The sequence below is a fragment of the Phyllostomus hastatus genome, unplaced genomic scaffold (assembly GCF_019186645.2).
Source record: "Phyllostomus hastatus isolate PE091 unplaced genomic scaffold, TTU_PhHast_1.1 phas_contig_40, whole genome shotgun sequence".
NCBI lineage: Eukaryota > Metazoa > Chordata > Mammalia > Chiroptera > Phyllostomidae > Phyllostomus > Phyllostomus hastatus.
This window is the reverse complement of record NW_025333872.1, coordinates 77,238,061-77,251,731: the sequence shown is the minus strand read 5'-3', so window position 1 is coordinate 77,251,731 and position 13,671 is coordinate 77,238,061. Positions and strand designations below refer to the sequence as shown.

At 36.2% G+C, this 13,671-nt stretch overlaps 1 protein-coding gene across 1 annotated transcript in view; it reads left to right on the top strand.

The window, feature by feature from the left end:
- Positions 1–13,671, top strand: part of HBS1L (HBS1 like translational GTPase) — an 85,742-nt gene that overhangs the window by 53,487 nt on the left and 18,584 nt on the right. Inside the window, exons 6-10 of the mRNA XM_045842776.1 lie at positions 1,034–1,296; positions 1,761–1,926; positions 5,236–5,353; positions 8,994–9,140; positions 13,193–13,267. Of these exons, the coding sequence (XP_045698732.1) occupies positions 1,034–1,296; positions 1,761–1,926; positions 5,236–5,353; positions 8,994–9,140; positions 13,193–13,267 (769 nt within the window). The remainder of the gene's footprint in view (positions 1–1,033; positions 1,297–1,760; positions 1,927–5,235; positions 5,354–8,993; positions 9,141–13,192; positions 13,268–13,671) is intronic.

The following is a 13,671-nucleotide window of genomic DNA, read 5'->3' as shown; positions in this document are numbered from 1 at the left end:
TAAGAAGAAAGTATAAATTTACTATTCTTAACATTTCCACTATGCTATAATCTTAAGTGATTTTTACAAACTACTTTTTATATGTAGTTCTTTGCCACATTAAATTGGATATAATTGGCTTCATTCTTAATAACTTGCAATTTAACCTGTTTTTTTGTCCTAATTCTGTTTATCTGTGGTCAGTGAGGGAAAGGGGAATCCTGTCACAGTCCAGCGGGTTAGAGTGCGGTTCGTAGCTGTCCACAGGACAGCACTGCCGCAGCTTCTGTGGAGAGGAGCCAGAGCGCTGCTGGGGAACTGAGATCAATGTTTACTTTTGAAGGCACCTTCATCATCAAGGAGAGAATAAATTTGGCCGAGTGGTCTTGTTTTGACTTTATGTATCTGAGCCCCTTCCTAGATTGTAAGCTTTTGGGAGTAGTAGATAACTTTCTCATTTTTATATCAGTGTTTCTTCTCAACATCAGTGTTTAGTATATGTTATATGTTTTAGTAAGTCAAATATTTTTTCAATTAATGAAACGAAGCCCCTTTGCCAAAAGTATTAAGGATACGTGGACAGTTAGAGGTACTCCCTTAAAGATAGTGTTGGAGCAAACGAGATTGTAAGTCTCTCTTCTGGTAAAAGAATGTGTTAGGTATAAAACTATTTTTTTTAATACTAAATTTATCTCCAGGAACACATTTAGTGTCAATTTTAAAAATATGTCTCCTTTCTGCTGTTTTGATAGGATTATATGGCTAAGTCTGTGGGCTTATTAGACTTTGAATTTCAGTTATTTTACAGGATATTTTCTTCTTATCGTTGTTTTGGTAGAATGTTTTTCTCCTGGGATCTTGCAAGTCTGCATTTGTGTGGTTTGGGTCAAGCTACTTATCATTTCTACCTTAACAGACTCCTGCCACTTAGCAGAGTTCGTTGTAGGTTTGCAAGTGTAAGGAATATGAAGAGAGAACTTCTCGGCCCTTTTGACATTGTAGGACATCAATGGAGTTGGTTTAAACACTCTTTTCCTGTCTCTGCTTTCGTTAGAGTAACTGCTGAAGAAAATGGTCATAGTTTCCACACACCTCAAAAAGGACATCCTAGTGAAGATACCAGCATTGCTGCTTCTGAAGTTCTTGAGACCGTTTCTAAATCAGCTCTTCCATCCCACACCATTCAAGCATCAGAGGAGCAGAGTTCGACACAAACGCCAGTGAAAAAGTCTGGCAAGCTGAGGCAACAAATAGACATCAAAGCAGAGCTGGAGAAGCGGCAAGGAGGGAAGCAGCTCCTCAATTTAGTGGTCATTGGTAATGTCCTTCGTTCCTCTGGGCTCTCAGCTCTGCTGTAGCCTGACAACGTTCTGGCTGCAGCATGGAGACTCTCGTTCTGCTCTGAGTTTCTCCGTGGGTGTAATGAACAAAAGGCAAGGGAGCCTGGCATCATGCTGCTTTCTAGTCGCCCTGGGGGAGATAATGCCGAGTGACCGAGGTCATTAGGCTCTGTTGTGATATTTTCATTTCATGAACACTTTGAAAATGGCATGTCTTGTTTACAATTTCAGTTTCCAAAAATCAGGGAAATTCCACTCCTCCATAATAAGACATGCTCTTTTCCCTGCACTTAGATGTTTTAAATATCCTTTAATTAGAAATTGGTATTTATTACTCTAAACACTGATGTGAACTACTGAATTGTGTATTCATGCAATGCCTCAATGTGAACAACTTCTGGAAAATGTACCTAGTATTAACCCTGAATCAATTTTCCTTAGGTCATGTTGATGCTGGGAAAAGTACTCTGATGGGCCATATGCTTTATCTCCTGGGTAATGTAAACAAAAGAACTATGCATAAGTATGAACAAGAGGCTAAAAAGGCTGGCAAAGCTTCGTTTGCATATGCATGGGTCTTGGATGAAACTGGAGAAGAAAGGGAAAGGTAGTCACTATATTTCAAAATTTTCAGTTTTAAATGGTATATATAGTCTTTTAATTAAGTATATAACATGTGTTGAATATGTGTGAAACATACCATGAACTATTTTAGACTATTTTTAGGAAAAAAGCTTTCAATTATTTGGGAAATACTTTTATTGTAGTTTTCATTACTACATACATAATGAATCTACATGTTCTTTTACTATTCCAAGTTCAGTGAGAATAGTTGAAGGGAACATTTACTAAAAACTGTTTTTAAAAAGCAGTGAAAACACTTAGCTAATTATATAGTGGGGGAAGTTTCTGTTGTTACTTCCCTAACTGTATGTCACATTGACTTGATTTTGAATTAAAATTATGAGTAAGAGTCTTTATTTTTCCATTGGGTTATAAAGGAAAGGTAATTTTTTGTCGTAAACTGTCTTCTGTCTGAAATCAAAATGACCAATAAATGCAAATGACCAAACTTAATTCATTTTATAATTTTTGTACTATGCTTTTGTGAGACAAAAGTCAACAAGTAATTACACCTATTTCTTACCATATAGATTTAATCCACTCAGTCACTTCTGTATCCAATACTGTGTTCAGTGCTAATATCGGGGAGATTCTAGTAGGAGAGTGCAGCTCTGGCCAAAAAAATAGTACTTCTTTTGAGGTCTTTTTAGGGTAGTGATATACCAGGCCTGTCTGGAAAAAGTCCAACCATTGTTAATATAATGAGAACTGTTTGTGCAACATCAGTGTAACCTGGCAGCCAAGGATTGTGGACTGGAATGCCCGTGTGTGAACAACGGCAACCTCACTATAATATAATAGTCAGTGGGGGCAGTAGATGCCATTGAGTGAGGATGTGTACTGTGTGGCCATCGCATTCAAAATAACTGAGTGAGTAAAGCAATGAATCTGCGTCAAATTTTGCCTTAAGCTTGAACATTCCTCCACAGAAACTATTCTGATGATTCAGAAGACTGCAACTATGGGCAACTGGTGATGGGCAGCTTCATCACATTCATGCATAGTTTTTTGTGAAATGTCAAATTGCACACGTGACTCAGCCACCCCTACAGCCCAGATTTGGCTCCCTGAGACTTCTGGGTTTCCCCCAAACTAAAATCACCTTTGAAAGGGAAGAGATTTCAGACTGTTGATGAGATTCAGGAAAAGAGAACAGGGCAGCCAATGGCATTTAGAACTGTGTGAGGTCTCCAGGTACCTGCTTTGAAGGGAATGGAGGCACCTGTGTTTCTTGTATCTTGCATCTTCTTCAATAAATGTCTCTTTTTCATATTACATGGCTGGATACCTTCTGGACAGACCTTGTATATCACCTTAGAACTGTTAGGAATGGGGTAGGCAATAGCACCTATGTGCAGGAAGAAAGAGGGCACCTTAATAATGAAGTGGAATGGCAGATGTTTCAACTGTATCAAAATAACTAAAGACTCTGAAAGTCCTAACTCAACAAAGAGGTTATTCTCTGTTCCCTGATGTCTTCATTCTGAATGTGATTAGAGAAGATATTTGGATTTTCATACTTTTTTGTAAGTGTGTATTTTTAATGTAGTATTGGGTAGTCTACATTATAATATATAAGGTAATTCTTAATAAAAGAGGTCACATTATTCCTTAGCTCTTCTGGTAAATAGGAATTTTCTTAAGTTGTCACCTTCGGTTTATGTATAGTATCACAAGCTTGTTTCCAACCTTGTAAGAAAAGTTAGCAGGATAGTTGCAAATTTTTAGAAAGTTTATAGGGAAAAATAGTAGAAGACTAAATAATTTTCGTCTATCAGTTTACCACGCAGATTTTTAGAATATATAACTTTCCTTTGTGTCATCTGTTAAGTAGGTAAACAGATTGAGAACACTTTAAGTTAGAATGACTTGCTTCAGTTAATATGTGAGTTGAGCTGGAAGGTAAGATAATAATCTTATTCCTAGAATAATCAATAATTTTAGTGTTCTTTTAATAATACACCTGCTGGTTATCTGTCATATTTTTGCTGCTGCTAGTTCTCTGTTGTTCAGCATGATGCAGTTTTTAGAATATTCCTTCAATCTGTAGAGGGGAGAAGCTTCCAGATACATAATGGGAGTTTTAAGTCACTACTATATGTTCCTTAATAACATTTCAAAAATATAATGTGTTGCTTATCCCAGCATGTTAAATAAATACTTATAAATCCCCTGTTCTGCTTAAATGTTGAACAGAAATTAGTAAAATGAGGGACATTTTCACATCCTTAGGCTTACAAATCCAGGGCAGAGCTGGGTCAAAGGAGTATGTTGTAGTCAAAGAAATCTAGGGAGGAGCTTGGAATAAGTCTTGGGTCATCACTAATCTAAGAGCAATTATTTGGGGGGTATTAAAGAGAACAAAGCATCATTTTTCAGAAGCTTAAGTGGCCTGTGGTTTCACACTTAGCTGGAATGACTGGAGTAAGGAGACCCACAGTGACCTTACTGCTTGGGTGAACACGAAATGTATCCTTGTAAATTGTTGGAATATTAGGCGGTTAAAGGAAGTGCTCATTCATTACTCTGGATTATCCTGGGCAAACCAGATGAATGATCACCTAGTCAGTCCATTGCCCACATGATTTCTCATCTCATCTAAATTTCTGAAATCTAGAATGACTTAGGACCTTTGTAGACCCTCCTTGGACTTTCTTATAATCTGAATCTACTGTACATTTTTGTGACTGTGGTCTCCAAGAAGGATGAAATGGGATATGAAACAAATTACTATTCATCTTTATTAATTTTTTTAAAGTAGGCATCTCCTTTGATATTTTCTGTTTTCTAAATGTGTAACATACTGAGCAGTCTTACAAATGAAAACTTTATCTTTATAAGTTTATTTCTGTAATTAGTGAAGCATAAACATAAGAAGAGGAGGAAAAAAATACCTCCCGATAGTGGTCATTCCTCATTTTACTGTTTCTCATGTGCAGTGTTCACTGTTCCGTTTTTTGGAGATTCCCCCATTTATCTTTTTTTGTTTGCAATCTACATTGCTTGCTCCCCCACAAAAAAGGGAAATGAGAAGTATCTATTATTTTGTTTAAGTTCTTGCTGCAGCCACAGCTTTGTTTTAAAGCTATATGGCTTTAATACTGCTGCAGCAGAAATTCCACCCAAGAATGATAGCTTAATTTCTCAAAGTAATAGACTATTTAATGAAACAAAAATTTCCATTATTACTTAAGAATTTATACGGTCATTTAACTTATATTATGGGATAATTTAATCCATAACACTGACTATTTATGTAGTGCATTCTAACCACTTAATTTTTTTCTTTAAGGGGAGTAACAATGGATGTTGGTATGACAAAGTTTGAGACCACAACCAAAGTTATTACATTAATGGATGCTCCAGGCCATAAGGACTTCATTCCAAATATGATTACAGGAGCGGCCCAGGTACCAGATATTTCCTTAACTATCGTGCAGTAATTGTACATAAAATTTCCTGATGCTGAGGGTAAATCCTAGGGTTCTAACTTCTAAAATATTTAAAAATTTTAACTTATAAAACTTTTTGAAAAATAGAGAAATATTTTTCATAATCTCTTTATCAGTACTTTACAACACCTTTTCTAATTTATTACAAAGAAAAAATATGTAAAACTATGAATTTCTTTATAGTAAAAATAATGGTAAAATGCTTAATGAGGTATTTGTGGCCTTATATTTTATTTATTAAGTTGGAGTGACTCATTTTGACATCTACCTTTTTACTGTATCTATATTGAAGTCCCATATATTTATTAAGAGTTAATTTATGTAATGTAACTTTCTGTTAATTTATGTTATATAACTTTATTAGAAGTAATGAACTTGGGAGTTTCCCCTTGCAGTTTATTTACTTTCTTTATAGTGTTGAAAAACAATCACAATTTGTAAACTTGCATGATACTTAATAAAAATACTGAAAAAAATCAATAAAAATAACACTGCACCTATAGGACATAGGTTTCTTCTGGACGGATGATTGATTCCTGGAGAACAGAGAGGGTTCAGAAATTGGCCCGTGTCACTTGGCAAAAGTGCGACTTCAGCAATTGACCATTTCCTTCCACTCATTAACAGGGAATGTTAATATGAGCATTTGTCAAGCTAAAAAGGATGTTATATGAATAAGTTAAAATATATTTGGAGATAGATGAGAAAGTATTTTAGAAAGTTGATATATAATTCCAGGGTATTAAATTTAAAGTTCATGGACTGATGAGACAATCAAGATTGAAAAATAAAAATCACTCTTGATTTTAGTACCTAATATGGGCAAGCACTGTACTACGTTTTTGGTGTGCATTTAGTTTAATCCAATCCTCATAACAACTCTATGAAGTACAAATTATCCCCATTTTAAATCAGTATTTTTCTCATTGCATTTACCAAAGGATATTCTCTTTTTCTATATGTATGTATCTCTGTATGTGTACATATACATATGTATCTCTGTGTGTGTGTATTTTTTTCTTTGTTTAATAAATACTTATTGAATACCCACTGTGTTCCAAACACTATGGTAGGAAGTGTGGGGTAAAATGGACTACAAAGCACATTTTAATGGATTAATGGGAGTGGCAAACACCAGAACAAGTATTTACAGTAAAATATTTTTGAACTTTAGAACCAGAGCAATCTTAAAGGTCATTTATTCCACATTCCTATGGAATTAGGATAGGAAGGGTTTTAGAGATTATCGTATTGAATGCCACTATGTGACAAATGAAGAAGTAGACTTGAGATATTGAGTCATTTACCTAGTATGCAGAATACTGTGGTAGGCTTTGGGGACACAAAGAAGCATACAGGACATGCCACCTCTCCTCCAGGAATCACAGTGTAGGAAGGTAAGCTATGTAAAGACAAAGAGTAACACAGTTGTACTGCAAGCAGAATAGATGTGGTACTCTTGATGAGGAGAGAGAGCTTCATACTGTGCACAAAGGCTGTCGTGAAAATGTTTAGGGAGTTGAGCTTTCAAAGATAAGCTGTGTTGCACCGAAAGCATGGAGAGACTGACCAGTGATTTTTTAAAGAAGGTAGTAGGAAAGATGGTTAAGAAGAATACTGTGGCCTTAGGTATCTTAATATTAAGTTAGTGAATTTCAGTTTTAACCTCAGATAGTAAATATAATTTGACAGTTGTCAGCAAAACCTGATAAGAGAGATTTACAATTTGGATATGGATTTGGAGGTCAGGGCTAGGTATATTATATAAACTGTACTAACACTCTCCTCCGTGTTTCTGTGAAGTGACTAAATGATACCCAGAGAGATTACACAATTTGCTAGACATGTGATACCTGCTAGTGACATCAGTGAAAGGGCCAGCTTCCAAATTGGTTGCTCCAGTTTGTGCTCTTGACTAACAGTCCCTGACCAAAGAACTGGGTCTCAGCCAAGAAATAAGAGTTCACCATTGTAAGTTATGAAGGAGTGGAAATGAACGCTGCACTTAAGAGTATAAGTGAAACAAGGGATATTTAGGTAAGAATAAAAGGAAACAGAATTTGAAATAATAGTGTAAATTGCCCCAGCAAAGGATGTGGATGATACTCTAAATTACCAAGTTGTGTTCACAACAGAGTATCTGATAAAGTCTTTGCTTACTTTATGACCATCTTATTTCCCGTTATGGTGAGGATTATATGATAATGTGTGTGAAATGCTTTAAAAACTCGATAGCACATCCATAAGTGTCATTGAGGAAACAATAAAGACCAAAACTGTTGTGGACTCCCTTCTGACCAAAGGGCCAGGCAACTTATATGGATGGAATGTCAGACTGAGATAGGGTGATTGATGATTGTGTACCATTCTGAGATAGTCAAAGAGGGAATGCCAGATTTAGTCACTGTATCCTGGATTACAGAAAAGCAGATTTCTGTGAGAACAGGTATGCATGCAAGGCAAAAACTGTGAAAAGGAAAAATGAAAGAGTGTTCTTTTAAAAGTGTCCTGACAAGGCATTGACAAATAGTTGACGGGAATGAAAATGGAGAGTGTCTATGGTTGCGCAGACTATACTGCCAATTTTCAGAGGCTGCATCCACGTGATGCAGGTGGAATCAGGTAAGGAAGCATCACACAGGAGAGCGGTGGGAACCCATAAAACCAGTATCTATAAGGCTAATGAGGAAAATGAGCTACAGCTAAGGTTTGGTTTTTTTCTTCTTTTGTGTAATTGTGTATAAGAAGAGAAATGTCTTTCATCTGATTCTTAAAATGGCCCACAAAGGTTGTTATTCAGGGTTCTTTTTCAGTGGCTATTTTTTGATAACTCATTTATTCAGTTTTTCATTAGTATAAGCAATGCTGTGACATTATCTTTGTAGATCCATAATTACTTATTAAGGTAAGTCCCCAGTGGTTAAGTAGATGGGAGACAAAACATATATATTTTAAGGATCTTGGCATGTCCTGTGAAAACACCCTCCAGAAGGTTGTGCCCTTAGCGTCCCACAGGTAAGCTTCTCCCTCCGCCCTTACTTACGGTGGAAATTTAGGCTTTTAGGTCTTCACCAGTGTGACCTGTAAAAGTGGGAAAAGGGAGGAATGTGTTGTATTTTTAATGCCTTTTTTTTGTTTCTTAATGAATTTGAATTTTTTTCATGTTTTTGGCCATTTTGTTTCTTTAGCAAATTGTGTTCTTTAACTAGTTTTTTACAGCTATGTCTTTTCCTTTCTTTTGGTAAAGACTTACTTGATTGTAACTTTCACCTTATATGTTACAAGTATTTGTCCCTGTTTACTTATGTTTTAATTTTGTTTCTATTTTTCCTCCTTCACCTAGATATTTGTATTGCTATTTAATCAAATATGGTATTTTTTTATTCTTTGTCTTTTTTTCTTCTGAATGCTAGTACTTTTTTTTTAATGTAAAAATTTTAATCCATCAGTGTAATTCTTTGATTTGCTTTGGTGTTTGGTGTCAGGTTAGAGTTTGTATTTCACATCCGACCAACATAATTAATTAATTGAATAATCTGTCCTTTGAATTAAAATGCTGTGACATTACTTCTAGTTTTGATTGTTTTTTCTTCCCTAGGCAGATGTAGCTGTTTTAGTGGTAGATGCCAGCAGAGGAGAGTTCGAAGCTGGCTTTGAGACTGGGGGGCAGACCCGAGAGCACGGCCTCTTGGTCCGTTCCCTTGGAGTGACACAGCTCGCAGTTGCAGTCAACAAAATGGACCAGGTATTTAAAGGCTTTATGGGCATTCATTTCAGGTGCTAATTAAGATGTTATTCTGCCATATTGATGACTTAGATATATATGACTAATGTATTTATTAGTACAGCTGCCATATTTTAAAAATTAAATTCATGATTCTGACATTAAATAAAGGAGATATGAGTAACTTTTAAGTAAAAAAGATGTCTTCTTGTATTTAAAATTAATTAAAATGTCTTTTATAAAAAACATTTATTTTAGTGTAAAAAGAACCTAATATAACATACTTTTTAAAAATTATATTTTTTTGATTATACTATTACAGCTGTCCTGATTTTTACCCCTTTGGCCCCCCCAACCCATCATCCCCCCTCCTCTCAGGCAGCCCCTCCACCATTGTTCGTGTCCATGGGTCATGTGTATAATTCTTCAGCTACTCTGTGTCCCATACTGTACTGTATCTCCCTATGGCTATTCTGTAGCCATATAACTACCTGTTTGTACTTCTTAATTGCCTCACCTCTTCACCCATTCTCCCCACCCCCTCCCATCTGGCAACCTTCTGGTAACTATCTTCTTTTTTCTTGCTTTTAAGAGTCTCTCATTATCTTTAGCCTTTAGCCTTATAATAATGCTGTGTCTTGGAGTGGGCCTCTTTGCATCCATCATAATTGGGAATCTCTGCGCTTCCTGGACTTGCATGTCTATTTTCTTCACCAAATTAGGGAAGTTTTCTTTCATTATTTTTTCAGATTTCTGATTTCTTACTCTTTCTCTTCTTCTGGTACCCTTGTGAGGTGAATGTTGGATCTCTTAAAGTTGTCCCAGAGGCTGTTTATAATATCCCCATTTTTTTGGATTCTTTTCTCTTCTTGTTGTTCTGCATGGTGGTTTTTTGCTTCTTTATGTTCCAAATCGTTGATTTGATTTGATTCTCGGCTTCATCCATTCTATTATTGTTTCCCTGTAAATTGTTCTTTATTTCAATTAGTTTATCCTTCATTTCTGACTGGGTCTTTTTTATGTGGCTGAGGTCCTCACTAAGTTCCTTGAGAATCCTTATAAACAGTGTTTTGAACTCTGCATCTGATAGATTGCTTACCTCCATTGTTTAGCTCTTTTTATGGAATTTCCATCCATTCTTTCATTTGGGCCATGTTTCTTTGTCTGCTCATTCTGGCAGCCTCCCTGTGTTTGTTTCTCTGTATTAGGTAGAGCTGCTATGTCTCCCTGTCTTCATAATGTGGCCTAATGTAGTAAGTGTCCTGTAGGGTCCAGTGACACAGCCGCCCCTATCACCCACGCTGGATACTTGAGGTGTATTCTTCATGTGGGCTGTGTACACCCACCTCTTGTGGTTGAGCCTTGATTGTAGTTGACAGATCAATGGGAGGGATTTACTCAGGCCAGTCAGCTGCAAGGACTGGCTGTGACCAGGGTCCACCACCCTCCACCATCTGTGGATGATCAGCTTTGTAGAGGCAGGGTAGTGGTGCTCCGATGTTGTCCATAGCTGTCCACTGGGTACACTAGCCCTGGAGTTTCCTGTGTGTTGCAGGCCAAGGTCATGCCCCACCTGTGTTTCACCTGGGACACTCTGCCTGAGCTACAAAGCAATCTGAGATAGCTGCTACTTGTGCTGGGTTTGGAGATTCCCAGGTGAAGCCAAGTTGACACTCCAATCTAGCTGCTGCTAGGGCTCACTGAAGCCAGCTGTTGCTTGTTGGATAGGATTTAGGAGCCAAGATGAGCAATTCTTCTGGAAAAGCAGCTTGGGTGGTCCCTAAGTTGGTGGGGTAGAGCCTCTGTGGATCCCCAGGACAGATCCAACAGTGTTAGCCAGGTTGATGGAATCCCAGGTATGGCACCAGCCTACTGGCTCTGTTGGGGGTGGGTTCAGCAGAGGGACAGTGGCCTTCTCACCCCGATGCCCAGACACTTCAGGCTCTCCCTGTGAATCACTGGTACTCTTCAAGCAGGGAGTGAGTCTAAATAGGCAAGTCTGTGTGTGGGTTCCCCAGGAGGAACTGGTTAGGGCTCCAGTGGCCTCCTCCTCCACCGCCTCAATCCCCAATGGTTTTTGCAGCCAGAAGTTGTGGGGACTTATCTTCCTGGCACTGGGACCCTGGGCTGGGGGACCTAGTGTGGGTCTGGGAGTCTTCCATTCCAAGATATCCCTCCTGAATATTTATCTGTGTAGGTGTGGGGTCAGCCTGCTTGCATCTACACCCCTCCTACCAGTATGGATGTAGCTTCTTCAATTCCAGAATTGTCAGACTTCCATTCAACTCAATTTCATAGTTGTCAGACTTCCATTCATTTTGCTTTCTGATGATCCTGAGTAATGGTTGTTCTATATTTTAGTTGTAATTTTGATGTGGTCGTGTGAAGAGGCAAGCCATATCTGCCTATGTTGCCATCTTGACTGGAGCTAAATAACCTATATTTCTAACAATCCTTTGCCCCCCAAAACTTTATACTTTTCATTTTAAATATCCATACAATTTATTTTTATAGATTAGAATCTTGTTCATTTAACATTGGGTTAAAAACTGTTTTGTTATCTGCTTTTTCAAAAAATTGATAATATTCTTGTGCATGTTTCCAAGTAATAATTTTTGTATTGATACAAAGAGGTTGTTTTTATAGCTTTATTCTAGTCTATTTTAAAGGTATAGTTTATTCAGATAATACCCTACTTATGAATATTTCCAGTTTAGTGAGTATTTGGAAATAGTTTATTCTGTGGAAACTTCTGGGCCCAGTGGCAAATACATTTATTAAGGCTTGCTCTAAACGCCTCCAGAAAAGTTGTGGTTATTTCCTTTTGGCAGTGTGGTGGAGTTGCTTCCCCAGGCTGCTGTCAGCCCTGCTGCTTCTAATGGGTTTTCCAGTTTGATATATAAAACATGATACGTCTTTTTTAATTTACTTTTCAATATTTACAATAATATATAAATGTGCTTTGTATATTTATTGACCATTTGTATTTTTCTTTTGGAATTATTTATAAATTTGCTAATTTTTGAAACTTTTTCTTACCAGTTTATAAGCATTATTTATTGAAGATATTAATCTTTTACTTTGTCTTAGATATTTTTACTAATTTATTATTTTACTTTTCATTTTGTTTGTGGTGTATTTTTGACATATATTCAAATTTATAAAAATATACAGGGTCTGGCAGAAGTAATGCCTGCTTGAGTAGGGTAATAATATGGGTGTAATAATAGTTTTAATTTCAACATCTCACCTAAAATATCATATGGTGTGCTTGAGTGTGATGTTATGTTACAGAGTTACATACTTACGATTTTGTAATAAAAGATTTTGTAGTAAAAGAAGGGCATTATTTGTGCTGAACCCTATACATTTTTTTACTTTTTTATGCTTAGGTATTTTCTTACCCTGGAGTCAGATTCATATTCTCCTACTTTTTTTTTACATAGCTCTTCTGTAATATTATTTTATTTGCACACACACCTCTTTTTTCCCAGTGTTTTGGCATGAAAATTTTCAAATATAAAAAGCTGAAAGAATTTTAAGCACCCATATTTTACCCACTACTTAAGTTTCTACCACTTGCTTGATCACGGTTTTGTCTGTCTCCCCTGTATCCATCCATAATCCATTTAATTTTGATTTGAATTTCCAAGTAAGTCACAGACATTGCTGTACTTACCCCTCGGTACAACAGCATGCATAACGTTATCTAGAGTTCATATTGCAGAAACATTTTTAGTCTATTTGGCCTTATTTTATTTCAGCAGTTGGCCCTACCACAATTAATAAATTATTTGTTTTTCTCCCCCAATTTTGAAATCAGTTTTGGCATGTGCAAAAATTTCTGTATGTATTGGAGTTTGTTTCTAGGCTTTCTGTTGTAGAAGTTACTTTTAGGCCATATTGATAGTTAGGTCTTATATTCTGCATTTTACGTTTACAGGATTTTATATTTAATAGATTTTATTTCATATTTTATGGTCTTGATTATTTACATTTTATTGTGTAAATTTAAATTTTATGTATAGCATGGTCTGAAGCATAGTTTTAACAATAAATTGGATTTTTATCAGGTTAATTGGCAACAAGAAAGGTTTCAGGAGATTACTGGAAAACTTGGACACTTTCTTAAGCAAGCAGGTTTTAAGGTAAGATAATTTTAAATTTATGTGGTTACTTTCCTTAAGTCTCATTTTGTTGTTATTAGAGAAAAAACTAGTACTTTGATGTTCTTGTTAAGTATCTTTAATTCTTTTTGTTTTTATTTCCCCAGTCTTTTGTGTCTGTTGTCTTAATTATTTGGATTACTTCATCTTAAATTGCATATATTTTGTTAACTGGCTTGAATTTAATATAAGTAAAAAACTTTTTTTTCTGTCTATTAAATTTGGTATTTAGGTTTAGGGAGATCACAGAGAAAAGTGGAAACTAGTAGAGAGGAATTTCTCTAGTAAAAATGTGAAATATACCTATGATACTAGGTAAAAATGCTTTTATGTTTTGGAACATACTTGTAAATTTCCCACAAAATCAAAAAAGGTGATAACTTCAG